The sequence below is a fragment of the Elgaria multicarinata genome, chromosome 13, assembly GCF_023053635.1.
Source record: "Elgaria multicarinata webbii isolate HBS135686 ecotype San Diego chromosome 13, rElgMul1.1.pri, whole genome shotgun sequence".
Lineage (NCBI taxonomy): Eukaryota > Metazoa > Chordata > Lepidosauria > Squamata > Anguidae > Elgaria > Elgaria multicarinata.
Genome location: NC_086183.1, coordinates 16,700,302 through 16,717,541, shown reverse-complemented (window position 1 = coordinate 16,717,541; position 17,240 = coordinate 16,700,302). Strand labels below are relative to the sequence as shown.

The window sequence follows — 17,240 nt, the reverse complement described above, 5'->3', positions numbered from 1 at the left end:
CTAGCCACCCAGATGTGGCATCACTGAGACATTTTGGACCCCCATCAAGAGCAACAAAGTAGCAAGAGGCACCTAGCAGCCACAAAGCTCCACATCAAGATCAATGGAAAAAAGAGAAAGAAGTACCAGGACCAGCAGCCATGCACTCACCACAGCACCTTTGTGTTTTTATATCCAAAAGAAGTGGAGACAGATTGCACAAAACAACCACAACACAGTTCACCCACAAGAAGCACAAGGAAAGCGGAGAAGGAAGGAGAGAGAGGGACACATGTTTTTCCCCAAGGATTCCATCAGCTTCCCATGAACTTAGTTATTATGGTACCCTCAATAGGCATGACAACCTGGACTTGGCTGGGAAGTGGCAGTCCCATGGAAGAAGATGCAGCCATGCGGTCAAGCTATTTCTGGCCACGCGAATTATGGCCTCTTGGGTTTCAGCACAACTACTCCCTTGCCATGGCATTCCAAAAGGCTTCACAGTGCAGACTCATTAAACTACAAAAATCCAGACTAGAACAAGCTTGGGCTGGGAGAATCTAGCATTACACTTAGTTGCACGTGTAGGAGGAAGCACTGGAACTGGTTGTCCAAGTTAACTTTTCAAGAACCTGGTCTACAAATTTCAGAACTCAACAAAGTCCTCAGGTACTCCTCAAAGACAGATAATGGAGGACAAAGCTATCACCATTACCCATCTCACCCAACAATTGTAGCTACAGAGGAGGGCACTTTGGGAAGTACTTCCCATTCATCCAGGAGCAGCTATACCCAGCAGTCCGATGCTTTAGACTGCATCCCATGGTCCTCTGCGAGATGCAGGGCGCCCACAGCAAATAAGCAGGGGTCCTTTGAATGGCAAACTGATGCCAAACCTGCAGAGAAATCACAGGGCCAAGCAATCCCATTTCTTCTATGCACTTGCTCATTATTAACCCCAAATGTTATAATGGTAGTGACTATAATGAACAATCACGGTGTACATAGTCTATGTAAAGCCTGGTCCTACCTTCCCTCTGATTCACAGTTCATTGCTATTCCAGTTCGATAGAACTGACTCGTCCAAAGGCCACCCAGCTAAACTGCAATCTGAACTTGAAGCTTCCCAGTATGTATAAAACTCTATCCACTAGAATAGAGGAGCATAACCAAAATTTAACACACACTTTATAACTAAACTGGAAAGCCAAGGAAGTTGAGGCCCATGTTTGGGGGACCAGTGCAGATTCCATACTGGTTGTGGTGACTGGATCCCTGAGAAAGAGCACCTGGTCCCTAGGGGCATGCTGGCCATTGAGAACAACGGTGGGTGCAGTTCACAGATGAACATGCCTCACAACTTCTACACTTCCCGAGAAGAGGTGGTGCTATTCCTAGCACAGGGAAGTCCACACTGTGGCCAAGAAGGGGCCCTGATGAATCTTCTCCTATTTCAAGGCTCAGCAGGGGAGGGTTGAAGACCTACTGGAAGAGACTTCACAACCTTCTGAAAGCACAAGTCAAGACTCCAAACATGCATGTTCCAATATTAAAACAAGCAAGAATGAAAGAGGAGGAGGACAGGAGTCATAAAAGGCTTTTACTTACCAGAGTTGTGGGGTTTGCCGTGAGCGGTTAAAGACAGAGCCTTTATGGAGCAGCTCAGCCGTATGGCGCACACAGTGTAAAAGCTGGGGGTTAGCGTCCGGCATGCGACTGTTTGTTTTGCACAAAAAAGTAGAAAGAACACACACCCTGCGACACCCACCCACCCCTCAAGGTTTCCTCACTTCTCAAGTGAGGTTTTTTGGTGCAACCTCCAGATTGTTAGTTAAAAAAAAAAAAGAGAGAGACACAAGAAAATTGTAAGCAAGGATGGCAGTTAATCCAAACAGTAACTCAACATGAAACAGAAACTCAACAGGGACACATCATGCTCAATGCACAAAGTTCTGCCGTTTGCAGAGTTTTCGTGTGTGTTTTTGATATACAGTTTCTTCCACTCAACCCATTGCTTTGAACTGTACAATAATTCTCAACCAAGAGTTGGATGCTTTCCACAAGCCAAAATGTTCAAAAGGTCCCCCACAAACTCTCAGCCAGAATGAAGCACCCAAATGAAAAGGGAGGGGTGGGGGACTTCATTCACGAGTCTAAAGCATCCTTGGGGAAAGCTCTCCCCCTTTTTTAGCCCCGCCCTCTGCTCCATGGCAATGTTGCCTCTCTGTTTGGACCACTGCTCTTTCACTCGCAGTGGCGCTATCTCAGCCCGGGCTACCGGAAGTTCTGGTTCTTGGAAGACACAAGGGGGAGCAAGGAGGTCAGACCAGGTGAGCCTTTGCCTTTCCTGAGCTGGATGGAGCCTCTGCTCCTGTAAAGTTGCTCAACTAGAGGAAGGCCGTGGGGACCAGAGATATGGAGGACTTAGGATAAGGGAGGACTTGACAAGGTGGCATTCTAAGGCTTCTGTGACAGAACCAACGATCCCCGCGAAAATGCTAGACCGCTTAGGAGTACATCCAAATAAAAATCCAGCAACAGGGTTGGCCTGGGCAAGTTGGTTTGCCAGAGCTTCAGAATACAAGGAGCCAGAAACCATTACAACACCACTCCACACAGATATACATATTGCCTTGGACACATGAATATCACACTTACATACACATAATATACATATATATCCATAGAGGACTCCAGAACAGTAACAAAGCAGTCACAGAGGTGGTACGGATGTTCAAAGACATTTTGCCAAGTGGAGCTAAAATGGCTGCAGAAGAAATGCATGGAGGGAAGGACCAGGTTTGGGGCCATGAAAGCTTTATGACAATGGAGAAACCTATTATTGGAATAAGGTGGACTGGCTTCTGATGGGAGGATGCGGAGGGGGTGAGGGAGAGAGAAATAATTTCCCTTTTATTCACTTCTGATTAAACCGTAGTTCAGCCATTTAGTTAGTTCCCTTTACTGTCTATTCTGTTCCACTCCATGTTCTCACCACCCTCACTTAGCTTTTGCAAACTCATATGTCATCGTGTCTATTTCTGTAGCTGTCACACCTTATTGCCTACAGCTCTCACTCATCACAGTGTTGTCTAGTCTCTGAACTGCCTCTGACCTTTCTTCCCTTGCTTCCCCTTACACCTGAAACGTTGCTAAATAGGCAGCTTCACTATAGTACTGTTATAAGGGAAACTGCATCCGCCAAACTTCTCCCTGAAAAATATGCAGGAGCCCTTTGTGGGCAAGGCGTTTGGCAACCCACATCTGTCATACACTAAAAAATAATGTTTATGAAACTCTCTAGGCTCAGCCTTCAGTAACCAACTTTTCATAGGAGGATCCTCTGCAGAATGCAACAAAAGAGGTAGAATGGAATGGTGATTGCTAATATGGACTTCCAAATGAAGAGGGGATGTGCAGCCAACCCTGGGGAAGGAGTCCTGGAAATGTGGGAAATCCTGGGAAGGAGGGGGGGTACTACCTTATGGGCTGTCTCCTGGGCCATGTGACTCTGCAGCTGTTGGAGCTGTTCCGCAGACTCAGAGCAGAGCTGAGCATAAGTCTCCTTAAGGGCATTCAGCTGGGTCAAAATGTGTTCCTTCTCCTGACCAGAAAGCCTGCAGAATGGGATAGAAGACATCTCTTAATAGAAGAGCTATTTGGCATTGTAAAAGAAGCCTACTGAGATTCTGGTGGATGTCCATTTCATCTCATACCCTGAATGGAAGGACGTATTGAGCCAGACAAATGCCTCTTACTCGGTCTGGCTGCAGCTCTCCAAGGCCTCAGGCAGAAGTCATTTGAAGCCTGGCTACCCAAGATAATTTAATAAAAGGTAACAGGGATTGAATCTGAGACCTTCTACATGCAAGGCATGTGTGCTGTACCACTGGACAATGCTTTCTTTCCTTCCCCCAAGGACCTGGAAGAAAGCTGGACCTTCTCCCTTTGTGGTCAGATCAAAACACCCCATTAACAATGACAACCAGCAAATCAGGCTCACCCTGCTGTTCTTAACAGGGCTTCTCCTCCCCGATGCTTGTCCTTCCTTTTCCCACTCTCACATTTCTACAAGACTACCTCTTCAGATTTCCACCTTTGTTGCCTCCAGATTACAATTATGACTCTTAAGAGCATAAACAACCCAAAGTTGGAAAGGTGGAGAGAAATTAAAAATATATGAGCTCAAAGCTTGATCTCCCCCCTTCTTGCATCGATTACAAACAACTGCATTCTTCCCAATTCATGTCGTTCTCTCCCAACTCACTTGTGGCTGTGCTTTGCGAGGAAGATCTGGGCAGTTTTGACAGCTTCCGAGACCTGCTCCTTCTTCGCGGCCAATTCTTCATTTAGAACCTGATGAGAACAAGGAGGAGGCCATGTTTAAGAGAGCAAGGAGGGTAGCTCATCCCAGGAAGCCTGAGCACTGGAAGAAGCTCAAGAACAACTGACCGGTAGATCTGGGAATATCAGCCCAGCAAGACTGATCTAGGCTTCGTCTTCAACTGCTGACATGTAATGAAAAAGACAGCACAAAAGAAAGCGAGGTCCGTCCCCCTGCCCTTATGCACCTGCTGCTCCGAGATGGACTTCTCAATATCGCCTAGCTCTTTGCTCTTCGGTGGGATGCTTTTGAACTGCGCACTCTGCTTAAAATTTGTGACCCAGCCCAGGAGTTCCTTCACCTTGTACACATGTTCTTGCTTCTCTTCCTCCACAACTTTCTGCAAAAAAAAGCAACAACGATAAAAACAGGAAGCACAGACATCACACAAGTCCTTTCATCAACATACTCAAATACTTCTTATGTTTGTAACAAGGCCAAAACTGCCTGTTGGCTGAATATCTCCAAGCCCATGCTAGGTAACTGTTGCAATGCCGCTAAATGTTCACAGATATTCTAACTTGCTCACTGTAAATGTTTTAGTAACAAAATGCAAGCAGTGCAGGTTTTGTGAGGGAAATAAATATTGATCTGGTTGGAGGTTGGCTGGGATGCAGGAATAAGGGCCAAGAGGGTAGGCGTGGGGAGCAGAAGGATGTTGAATTCAGGAGACCAGGGAGGCAAGGTCTTTGCTAGGTCCCTCCTTAGTCTGTGTAAGTATGGGGGTGGGGAGAAATAAAATAAAGTATAGCAAGTGCACAAAAATGATGGGGAAAGTCTCCTAATTCAAAGACCTCCAGAGCTCTGCTGAGACCCCACATCTCTGATGTGACGAAGGGCCAGTCTGGCAGGGACAGAGAAGGGCCTCTGCCCTTTTGGAGCAACCCCCAAGGGGTAGATGCTGCCCCCTTTTAAGGGGAGGAGCCTAACCCCAAAGTGTTTCAGGATTCCCTCCTGCATCAGGGTAAAAGAGCTGTGCATTATTGGCAAGAACCTGAGATTTTGTAATTCTACATCATCCCAACAACATGCTTCTAATTGCCGAGCCCCCGATGCCTCCCAAGAATGGGGACTAAACCCCCAAAGATCATATGGGATCAGCTGGACCTGAGTGGACAACTATGGATTCATAAGGTAGATACTACCAAGTGACATCCTTACTTCTTCCTCTTCCAGGCGCCGGAGGGCGTCACTGATGTACTTCACGTGCTGCGTGGTCAATGTGACCAGGGCTGTGTATCGCGTCCGCAAATCCATGAACTAGGAGGAGGGGGAAGAGAAAAGAAGAAGCACAAGGAACTTGTCTGTTAGAGACAACAATGACAAAAATCATGACACAAGCTTCTTTTTTAATCGTTATAAAAGCACAACTTCAAAATTGGATGTGGTCAGCCTGGGCAGAAATAAAGAGCCACTCAAGGAAGTCAAGAACTCACTGGGGGGCCTGGCCTAATGCAAATCCTTTATAGAAGGCCAGTTGCACAACAGCCCAGGCTGCCAGAAGGAGCAAACAGGCCTTCAGGATTTCTCCTTCTCTCTGTTTTCCTTGGTCTCGTCCAAAGGATCCACACACAGTGCTCTTTCTTTACCTCACAGCAGTAAGACACTGAGCTGACCCCTGCGGGGATTAGAACCAGTGGTTCCAAGAGGTCTGCATATGCCAGACCCTGATGCTTAGAGCTTCTGTGGCTGACAGAAAAGTCAGTGAGCCTTTACACACCGGTTCAGGAGGAGGAGGAGGAGGCAAAAGTGTAGTTTGCAGGAGAGGCCACTTGCCTGCTCCACTCAGGAGCCCCTCTCCCCACTCCCCAGCCTAGAAACTGCGGAGGCTTAGCAGGAGCCATGCCTCACCTCCTGCGTGATGGCATCAGAGGAGGAAAGCATGCGCCGGCGCTTCATGGGAGACTTCTGCTGAGATTCCACAAAGGCACGGTACGTCATCAACTGCAACTCATAGTCCTGAGAACATAAAGATGGGGAAATGGATTTCACGTCCTTAGGGCAAGAATTAAGTGCTGATATTAACATTTAAAGCCCTAAATGGCTTGGGGGCAGGCTATCTGAAGGAACGCCTCCTCCCATATGTACCTGCCCGGACCCTAAGGTCATCTTTAGGGGTCCTTCTCTGCGAGTCCCTGCCAAAGGAAGTGAGGCAGGTGGCTACCAGGAGGAGGGCCTTCTCTGCTGTGGCACCCCGGCTGTGGAATGAGCTCCCTAAGGAGGTTTGCCTGACACTTGCACTATATTCTTTTAGACGCCAGGTGAAGACCTTTTTATTCTCCCAGTATTTTAACAGTGTATAAATTAATTTTAACTTTGCTGTTTTAAATTTGTAATTTTAATTTGTATTTTTGCATTGCTGCTGTTTTTATCTTGGTTGTGCTTTTATATTGTATTTTATATTATGGTTTTATACTGTTGTTTTATACTTTGAATGGTCTTAATTTTGTGAACCGCCCAGAGAGCTTCAGCTATTGGGCGGTATAGAAATGCAATAAATAAATAAATAAGTTTGTCCAAGAAAATCATCATCATCAAATCCCAAAGGAAACTGTGTGTATATATAATTGTGTGTGGGTGTGTACTGATGCACATGTGTTCCCTCTGCATACGTGCCTGATTAGCCCAACGTTATTCATAGAATCATAAAATAGTAGAGTTGGAAGGGGCCTATAAGGCCATCGAGTCCAACCCCCTGCTCAATGCAGGAATCCAATTACCAATTAAAAATTGTTTTCAATTGCAGTTTGATCGGATCCATCCACTCAGACGGTATTATTTTAAATAACATTCATCTCATACGGTTTAGCCATTTGCATTTAAGGTGCTCTTCAAACATTACATGATTGACTCTGCCAACATTACTTGGCCCTAACCACCCAAAAGCTACACTTGGCAAAATCAACACTAGATTCAACCACATGTGTCGTATAAAACTGCTCAGTTTACTACACCTAGGCATCGCCCTCTCCAGTTTCTTCTGAAAGCATGGACAAGGCATCATTAACTACTTAAGAAGAGTATGCAGTCTCTGGCCATGGCTAGACGAGGGGTTAGGAGGGTGACGATCTCGCAATTTTATGATCACGAGATCATCGCCCTGGTCTACACATGGCTCGCGACTTCGCGGCCGCCATTTTGGATTTGGTTTTTGAAAGGAAAATGAGCACAGGAGCGCTCATCCGAAAAATGTAAGTTCTTTTTTAAAAAACAAAACCTCGCCCTCCCCCCCGCCCCACCCCACGACGCATGGCCAAACATTCTGCGGTCTCGGGATCATCCCGAGACCATGGAAAAAGCGGGGGGAAAGGGCCTGCCAATATCCCAGGCCAAGGGAGGGATCATCCCTCCCTGCTCCCGGGATGCCCTGTGCATCCACATGATCCCGGGATATAGGGCCGGTCTAGCCATGGCCTCTGTACACATTCTTTGGAAGCTTGTAACAGAACATTTAACTTATTACATTACACCAATTTATATTAAATATTCTCAAAGGAGCATAGCTTATTTTAACTAATTAACTGGTTCAAGTTCAATCTTCCTGCCAGTACTCTTCAAAACCTGATTGCAAAAAACTTTGATTGCAGTGACCGGCCCACCAAAGAAGCCGTGCACATCTGCCATGGCGTGCTTGGCATTGCAGAGGTTTCTGGGTCATTCATCAGCCAGGCTTCTTTCTCGGCACCACTCGTACCAAGAGCGAGCGTGGTCTAGAATGCACCCAGCACCTTCCCTGCTGAAGGGGAAGATTGGAAGTGGTGGGACAAGCTGCCCTTCAGGGAAGTTTGCCCGCCATGATCGCTCTTCTCAAGGTACCCCAGTGTTCCCTGGAGCAGAGTTGGAGAATTAGAACTTTAATCAGTAGACAGACTGACTTTGGTTTCTTCTGGCATCTCATGCTCAAAAGATATTAAAAAAAAATGATTCCATCAGGAAAAATGACATAGACAAAGCTACGTCGGAGTACCTTTTCTGGGGATGCCTGAACAAAAGCCCAGCAAAAGCTCATGGGATTATTTCAACCTGCACATCTCAGGCAATCTTCCCCTACCTGGTGCCATCCAGATGTGTTGGACTGCAAATCCCATTGTCCCCACCAGGTAGGGGGAAAGGCTGGTCTCCACACACTGCACATAGAAGAACCCGCGGGACCAGCCCCAGCAGTGCCAAGCTCTATCCAGGGAGATCTCGTCTTTTGCTTGCATCTCCTAGGTGTTCAATCATGCTGGACATGCCGTGAACCAATGTTTATATTCTACAGTTATGGGAGCGTTGTGTTACCTTGACAGCAGCTGAATACTGCTGAGAAAGCTTCTGACACTGGTCCAGTTTGGTTTGATTCGCCTCTATTTCAGCAAACAGTGCCTTAAATGCAAAAATAAAAGCATTGTCTAAATAATGATTTCAAACTGGAAGCTCATCTGCCCTCTTCATAAGTTTAATCGCTCTCAGTTGTTTTTTGTACATCTCCACAGCACACCTCCCACACAACATTATTGAGCTAACGTTTCCAACACGAGTATCCCTACAGTGCTCAATCTGTAATGGACCAAGGGACAGTTCCTTCCTTCCATCCCGTTCTGTGGTTCCTTGATGTCCGCAGGGGAAGCTGGTAGCATCCGATGGCAGTCGGAACAAGGCAAGAAGTAAACAGGACCTCAGATAGCTGCAAGTGTGTCCTGCTGGCTGGAATTCTCTCCTCTTCTCCTATTATGGCTATAGCAGGATGCTGCCTCAGCAGAGAGCTAAAGTCAACCGAAGCCTTACTTAGGCTGGCTGGACTACAGTGTGGTCAATGGGCCCTCACCTGAAGCTGAATGTGAAGGTAGGATGGAGGTTGTGAGCCAGAGGACAATCATAGAATCATAGAATAGTAGAGCTGGAAGGGGCCTACAAGGCCATCGAGTCCAACCCTCTGCCCTTGCAGGAATCTACCTTAAAGCATCCCTGACAGGAGGTTGTCCAGCTGCCTCTTGAAGTCTTCTAGTGTGGGAGAGCCCACAACCTCCTTAGGTAACCGGTTCCATTGTCGTACTGCTCTAACAGTCAGGAAGTTTTTCCTGATGTCCAGCCGGAATCTGGCTTCCTGTAACTTGAGCCCATTATTCCGTGTCCTGCACTCTGGGAGGATCGAGAAGAGATCCTGGCCCTTATCTGTGTGACAACCTTTCAAGTATTTGAAGAGTGTTATCATGACTCCCCTCAATCTTATCTTCTCCAGACTAAACATGCCCAGACCCGATGGGAAGGCTGTGTCCTCTGGTCAATGAGTAAATCCTGACTCTTCTACCCTGGGGAAGTAACCTGTGCCTTGTCCTCACCAGAATCCTCTCCCGTACACTGGGAGAGTTGAGGGCTGGGGGTGTCATGCCACCTCCCTAATTTACAATTATCTTCTTCATAAGAAGATATAAGAACAGGCCTACTGGATCAGATCAAAACTCCATCTAATCCAGCATCTTGTTTCCCACAGCTGACCAGTCAGGTGCCTCTGGAAAGCTCCCCAAACTGGACATGAAGGCAAGAGACCTCCCCCATTGTTGCTTCACATCAATTGGTACTGAGAGGCAGACTACTGTGAAGCTGAAGGATGCACATGGCCACCATGACTAGAAGCCATCGAAATATTTGCTTCCGTTGATTTGTTGAACCCCCTTTTTAAAGCCATCTAAGTTGGTGGCCATCAGCACCTCTTCCATTAGCAAATTCCAGAATTTGAAATGCACTGTGTAAAGAAATGCAATCTTATATCTGTCCTGAATATTCTGCCAATCAGCTTCATGGAATGAACCAGTTGGATTCTAGTATTATGAGAGAGCGAGAAAAACGTCTCCCTGTCCATTCTCTCCGTGCCATGCATAATTTTATACACCTTTAGCATGTCTCCTTTTACTTGCATTTTTTCTAAGCTAAAAAGCCCCATACAGTATAACCTTTCCTCATAGCGGAGTCACTCCAGCCCTTTCTTGTACCCTTTCCAACTGAGACAACCAGAAGTGGATACGGTATTCCAAATGCTGATGCACCATGATTTATATATTAGAATACAGAAGCAGAACTGATTGAAGACCTGCCGAGTACAAAAGCCTGCATCTTGGCATAGTTTGTCTTAAATTCTTGGGACCTGCTGAAGAGAGAGGTCGATTTCCAACACAGTTTGTTGGAGATTTGATACTGAAGTGCTAACCCAAATCAAAGCTGTTCAAATCCACCTCTTCAAATGCTGTCACTTGGATGTTTCTAGAAGATTTCACCCAACATCTTTCAAAGCAAGTAATTACACATAGAATTTGGAAAGATGTTTCAAGTGGAATACCTTTGCAAACTCTGCAGAACATTATTGTTCCAGGAAGCAAAAACCTAACCTGGTGATCTGACCTAAACCTTAAGGCTTCTTTGTGGCACTGTGTCAGTCAACCTTACCATCTGTTGGCTGAGTTGCTCTGAGAGGACCCTGCTGTCTTCCGCTTGTCCAGGTTTCATCAGTTCCTGCTGGATTGTGGTCTCCTCAATCCACTGAATTAGTGCCCCATGACAGTTCCGGTAATCGCTCAATACTTCCTCAATACTCTCCAGCTCTGATTGGCTGCCAAGAGATGAAAAAAAAATAGGGGGAGGCAAGAAATGGTGAAAGAGAGAATAGATAAACTTTGCATGGCAAACTCTTATATCAAAGCAATCTTATTTATACAATATGATATTTTTACTATGTATGGCATCTTATAAAGAAGAGGACAGGTCCTGAAGGAATGGTGGAATCCTGCAATATTTGGCACTTACAATCTTTAAAGCAGCACTGAAAACATCTGCCCTTTCAGTGGATAAATCTTTGGTTGGCAACTAACCTTTAGTGAGGGCCCTACTTTGAGGGGCCGGCAGCATTGGCTCCGATGGCAAGACTCAAGCCGGCACAAGCTCAAAACGGGCAAGGTGCTCTTTCACCCCTTCCTCTCCAATGTGAGCTTTTGCAAAGCCTGCCTCTTATTGCTAAACACCACCTTCCTTCCTCAGCCTTCTGCAGAGAGGCCTCTTAAGAAAAGGCAGGATTGAGCCTCCCGGTGGGTCGTCCCCTTTCCCTACTATACGGTCTTGGTATTATGTTAAACGTTTCCAAAACAGAAGGTCAGAGGAAAGAGGACAGATTGCTTATGGACATCAAGGCTGAACATTACTACGAGAACAAAGGTTTTCTGCAGTTCCTCTTATCTCACCAATGGTGAAGTTCAGATCCTTGTTATCGCAGTGCTCCATTAATTTATTTTATTTACTTACTAATGTTCCAGTAAGTTAAGTTATTTACTGGACACACACCATGCAAGGTCATCACGCGTTTTTATGTTCTTTCTCTAGGAGCAGTTTTACACTTAATTACTAATGGAGATTGAAGGGCAATATTTTTTCTGCTTTTGTCCCAGCAAAGAGAGAGTATGGGCAACCTTGGAAAAAAAGGTAGGCTAGGACTACAACTACCACAAGCCCCAGCATGAATGGAGAATGGTCAAGGATTAGGGGTATTGTAGTCCAAAACACCTGGAGGGCACCCAGTTGCCCTAGCTCTGGAGTTAACTACTACTGTCCTCCTGGGGTATAACAGGTTCAAGCATCCTCCTCAGAAGTTACAACCTTTACTCTCCCTTTACTCAAGGCATTTAGTAATATGTGGGTCTGTTTTTTTGGCTCATTGTTTTTAAAGTTGTTATAGTGGTTTTAAATGTATGTGTATTTTGCTTGTTTTTGCGGTTTTTAATCTTTGTATATTGTTTTAAAGTGTTTTTATCTTATGTGAACTGCCCAGAGAGCTTTGGCTATGGGGCGGTATGCAAATGCAATAAATAATAATAATAATAATAATAATAATAATAATAATAATAATAGGAACATAGGGGTCCCGCACTAGTCTAATTCCAACTAAAGCAGCTTGAGCTAATGAAATGAAGACAATTACTGCAGAGTTCCAAAGGAATCACTGTGTTAGTTTGTCAGGTGCACACAGTCAACCATGAGAAGCGACCCAAGGGAAGAGTTACCAGGAGTCCGCCCACCCCCAGCCCCACTCACCGAGTCTCAATCTGCAGGCTGACCCTCTGCCAGCGGTCCCACAGCTGCGTGCCTTTCTCCTGGTAACGTTCCAGGTCCAGACTGCGCTCCTGTTTCAAACGGTACAGCTGGTCTGCCACAACTTTAGCCCTTGCCAAGTCATCTTCCAGCATTGCAAAGACAGCGTTTTTTTCATTCACTTCGCCGATCCATTGCTTCAACATTTAGAAAAGAAAGAAAAGCAGGAATCAGGACTGGCTGGAACCAAAAAATAAGCTAACAATTGACCCTCCATCATCTGCAAGCTCCACCTGTAGCTGTTGGCTGGGCTATTATTTTTATTTAATTGATTCAGATTGTTACACCACCCTTTCTCCGATGATCCCATGGTGGTCCACAGTAATTAAAATAAACACAGAATCATTACTTTAAATACACTCTAAAAAGGACTTAAAACAGTAGTACAGAGAGTGATCAAAAGACAAGCACCAAAAATACAAGGAACACCTAAAAGGCATGTTTGTGAACATCCTAGCCACAGAGTAGAAAGTTTCAGCGATGGAATGCCAACGCAATGCAGGCGCTCTGAAGCAAGTGAAAAGTGAACTCAGGTTAGGAAAAGCTCACATGGGGCCTAGGAAGATGCGAGGCTCTTTACTGTTTGGGGGAGGGATGTGCGTGTGCATACCTCAAAAAGGGAGTTAGCAAGTTATAAGGCCGGTAGAGCAGGAAGGTCAAAGAGGGGACTAGGGGTAACCAAATATTGATTCATAGAATCATAGAATAGTAGCTGTCTGTACTCTTCTTTTGTAGACTGTCCTTCTTTCCACTTCTTCTGTGTTATCTGCAAATTTGATAAGTATTCCCTGCACCTCCTCATCCAAACCATTAATAAAATGATGAAGAGCACTGGGCCCAGGACTGAGTCCTGCGGTACCCCACTTGTTACCTCACCCCAGTTTGAGAAGGTACCGTTGAGAAGCACTCTTTAAGTCCGATTCTGTAGCCAACTGTGGATCCACCTAATTAGTTGTTCCATCTAACCCACTTTTAGCTAGTTTGTTAGTCAGAATATCATGGGGCACTTTGTCAAAAGCTTTGCTGAAGTCAAGATATATTATGTCCGCAGCATTCCCATAGTCCACAAGAGAGGTTACCCGATCAAAAAATGAAATCAGATTAGTCTGACAAGATTTGTTGTTGACAAATCCATGCTGGCTTCTAGTAATCACTGCATTGTTTTCAAGGTGCTTACAGATTGACTTCTTTATAATCTGCTCCCAAAATTTCCCAGGGATTATTGTCAGACTAATTGGCCTATAGTTCCCAGGTGCCTCCTTTTTGCCCTTTTTGAAGATAGGGACATTAGCCCTCCTCCAGTCACCAGGAACGTCACCAGTCTTCCATGATTTTGCAAAGATAATAGACAGTGGTTCTGAGAGGTCTTCTGCCAGCACCTTTATTACTCTAGGATGCAGTTAATTGGGCCCTGGAAATCCGAAACTGCAATCTTTCCCCTTCAAATTATACTTCCCTTTTGCCAGGGTGGGAAGGGTCATAGTCCTGCTTTTGGGAGAAGACTGAGCCAAAGTAGGAATTGAGCACTTCGGCCATATCTTTGTCATTTGTCATCAATTTGCCATCCTCATTAAGCAGTTGAACCACAATTTCTTTCCTCTGTCTTTTACTACTCACGTATCTGAAGAAAGCTTTAGCCTTCCTGATGCCATTCCTACACTTCTATGCTACCTGTTTGTACTCTTCTTTTGTGGCCTGGCCTTCCTTCCATTTCTTATATGTGTGCTTTTTTGTTTTCAAATGATCTCTAAGCTTTTTTGTGGAGCCACATTAGTTTCTTCTGTTGTCTTCTTTCTTATTTCCTTATTGGAATAGTTTGTAATTGTGCCTTTAAAATTTCCTTTTTAAAAAACTCTCACCCATCTTGGACTCCTTTTCTCATTAGGGCCGCTTGCCATGGGACCTTACTTATCATAGTTTTGAGTTTATTCAAATCAGTTTTCCCAAAATCCAGAATACGTGTATGGCTACACTCAGCTTTTGCTTCCTTTAAAATGAAGAATTCAAGTATGACGTGGTCACTTTCCCCCAGAGTTCCAGTAACTGCCACTTTATCCACAAAGTCATCCCTATTGGTCTATATCAAGTCAAGGATAGCCGATCCTCTAATTCCTTCCTCCAATTTCTGTAGGAGAAAGTCATCAGCCACACATGTTGGGAATTTCTTGGAAGGGCCACTTTTGGCAGAATTTGTCTCCCAACAAATATCGGGGTAATTGAAGTCCCCCATCACTACTACATCGCACTTCCTGGAAACACTGGCAATTTGCTTTTCAAAAGTTTCATCCTCATCTTCTCCTTGATTGGGTGGTCGGTAGTAGACTCCAACTATCATGTTCCTTTTATTCCTTGCCCCATCTATTTTAATCCAGATGCTCTCGATGGGGCTCACAGGCTCATTCTCCTGTATTTCTGTGCAGGGATAAGTATTTTTAACATATAGTGCAACTCCGCCTTCCTTTCTATTCCTTCTGTTCTTTTTGAACAAATTATACCCTTCAATTGCTGTCTTCCACTCATGGGAGTGATCCCACCAAGTTTCAGTTATACTTATCAAGTATTTGCCTTCATGTATTAAGAGTTCAAATTTGTTCTGTTTGTTTCCCATACTCTGAGCATTAGTAGACAGACATTGAAGACCATGTGCTTTGTGGGCTGGCTTCTTTCCTTCATTATTGTGAGGACTATTTTGGGGTGCTATTGGAGCTGTTCTCTTTGTTATAGTGCATGCGCCTTCATCCATTGTCACCTCAAAGTTAACCTCTCCTGTCCCCATAGGATTCAGTTTAAAGCCCCCCTGATTAAGTTCTTCATGCTGTGGCCAAACACATTCGTCCCAGCCCTTGTGAAACAGAGACTTTGAAAGTATGTAGTTTACACTTGCATTTTTATTGTTTTATTCTTTAGTTTTTGTTGAAACTTACAATTAAAAAAACCGATTAAAAATGCCCCAGTCTGTATTCAATAGTTAACAGCCCTTCTCAATATGAATGTAAAGTGCAACCTCCACCTAGCATGGCATCTCCAGGCACAAGATCAATACTTATGTGTCAGTTAGTTATATGTGAACATTTCCGTGTCGGGGCATGTGTGTGTATGGGGAGACACAATCATGACTCCTATCAATCCCTTGAATGCCTGGAGAGTCAAAGGATCTTTGTAGAAGCAGGCAGAAGCTCGAGAGCAGGAGATACAGGGCTCCTCATTCACTACCTTGATACAAGCCATGCCCACATGTCTGCTGTCCCGGAGCAACCCAGCTGTGCTGCCAAATGCAATGAGCACCAGGCATGGAAAAGGAAACATGATGAAGCCTGAAAGACACAGCTGTTTCGTTGGCTGTCCTCGTGGACAGCAGAGACCACGTTGATACAGCAAAATCTTGCAGCCCCTGGAGACTTGCATCTCCCAGGGAGCCAGCCGGCACACAGAAAAGCATCGCAACTCAACCCTGAATCACAAGAGGGGCTGGCAGTGCAATTCTGCCGGTGGCTACCAACCTGTAACGTGGCTCGATGAGACTGGATGGCCCTTAGGTCAGCAGGCACAGCCTCCTCTTGACTCAATTTAGCCTCGTAGCCTTTGACCAAGGACTCGGCTCCTTGGGTATTGCGAATGATGACATCAACCGTCTTTAGCCTATTGGATGAAAAAAGGGAATGTCAGTTTCTGAACCTACGACAGCTGTTCCGTGTTGCCAGAGGAAATCGCAAAGAGTTTGCCATCCCGGCCAGATTCAATAATTGGGCAATGAGCAATTTCAAAGAACCCCTCCCCTCAATCCACTACCACCACTGACATGTCTTTAAACAGACTGTTCTCTGCAGAGTTATTGTACAGTAAAGAAACAACTCCATCTATGGATAGTGAAAGGAATGGTCACAGAAAGCACTTCAGTGCACACTAGTGTTATTCAGCGAATGCACAACCATATATATATATATATATATATATATATATATATATAGTACAAATGGATAAGGTATTGACATTGTACTGCAGGAATGGGGGGAAACTGAACTCCTTTAACTGAAGTGAACATTCCAATATGTGCCTCCCGCACATAACATATGCGTACATATGAAAGGAAATCTGCTTCATTTGAACTCAACACACATTTCAGAATCCTGATGCTGCATTGCTACATTGGAGAAATATGTGGGTAAAAGGTTTAAAATATACATTAAGTACCAGACTTAAAGAGAACTTTTATAAAATGATGTATAGATGGTATATGTCTCCCTCAAAATTAGCCAAAATGTATAAAGGTGCCTTGGGAGACTGTTGGAAATGTGAAGAACAAGAGGGAACCTTGTGGTGGTCCTGTAAAAAAGCAAAATCCTTTTGGACCCAGATTCTTTTGTTAATGTAAAAAATATTAAAATGAAACCAGAATCATTCCTGTTGGGACTTATGGATGATCAACTTAAAGAAAAAGGAGGAACGCTGTTTTTGTATATGACAACAGCTGCTAGACTCCTCCATGCGCAAAACTGGAAAAACACACAAGTGCCATCAATGGAGGAATGGCTGCTGAAGGTTCTGGAGTTGGCAGAGATGGCCAAACTTACAGCGTTAGTAAGAGAAAAATCGACAGCTTTGTTTGTAATGGACTGGAAACCTCTGATAGAATATTTGCAAGAGTTGGGGAAAATGATTTATATGTCTGTGGATTCAATAAATAATGTTGGTGGATTCAGTAACAATACTCTGCTGGCTAGAGAGAAGTAAGAATGATATAATGTTACTGTATTTAGGGAAC

General features: G+C 44.8%; 2 protein-coding genes across 3 annotated transcripts in view; one reads left to right on the top strand and one right to left on the bottom strand.

Annotated features, from left to right (window-relative positions):
• PABPC4 (poly(A) binding protein cytoplasmic 4) overlaps window positions 1-17,240 on the top strand; it is a 563,337-nt gene that overhangs the window by 214,475 nt on the left and 331,622 nt on the right. The gene's annotated exons all lie outside the window — the stretch shown is intronic.
• MACF1 (microtubule actin crosslinking factor 1) overlaps window positions 1-17,240 on the bottom strand; it is a 324,508-nt gene that overhangs the window by 144,934 nt on the left and 162,334 nt on the right. For both annotated transcript variants that reach the window (XM_063139804.1, XM_063139803.1), the window contains 9 exons: window positions 15,979-16,117; window positions 12,422-12,615; window positions 10,787-10,949; window positions 8,645-8,728; window positions 6,215-6,322; window positions 5,525-5,623; window positions 4,551-4,703; window positions 4,247-4,335; window positions 3,461-3,596 (listed from right to left, as the gene is read on the bottom strand). In XM_063139804.1, coding sequence (XP_062995874.1) covers window positions 3,461-3,596; window positions 4,247-4,335; window positions 4,551-4,703; window positions 5,525-5,623; window positions 6,215-6,322; window positions 8,645-8,728; window positions 10,787-10,949; window positions 12,422-12,615; window positions 15,979-16,117 — 1,165 coding nt within the window. The remainder of the gene's footprint in view (window positions 1-3,460; window positions 3,597-4,246; window positions 4,336-4,550; window positions 4,704-5,524; window positions 5,624-6,214; window positions 6,323-8,644; window positions 8,729-10,786; window positions 10,950-12,421; window positions 12,616-15,978; window positions 16,118-17,240) is intronic.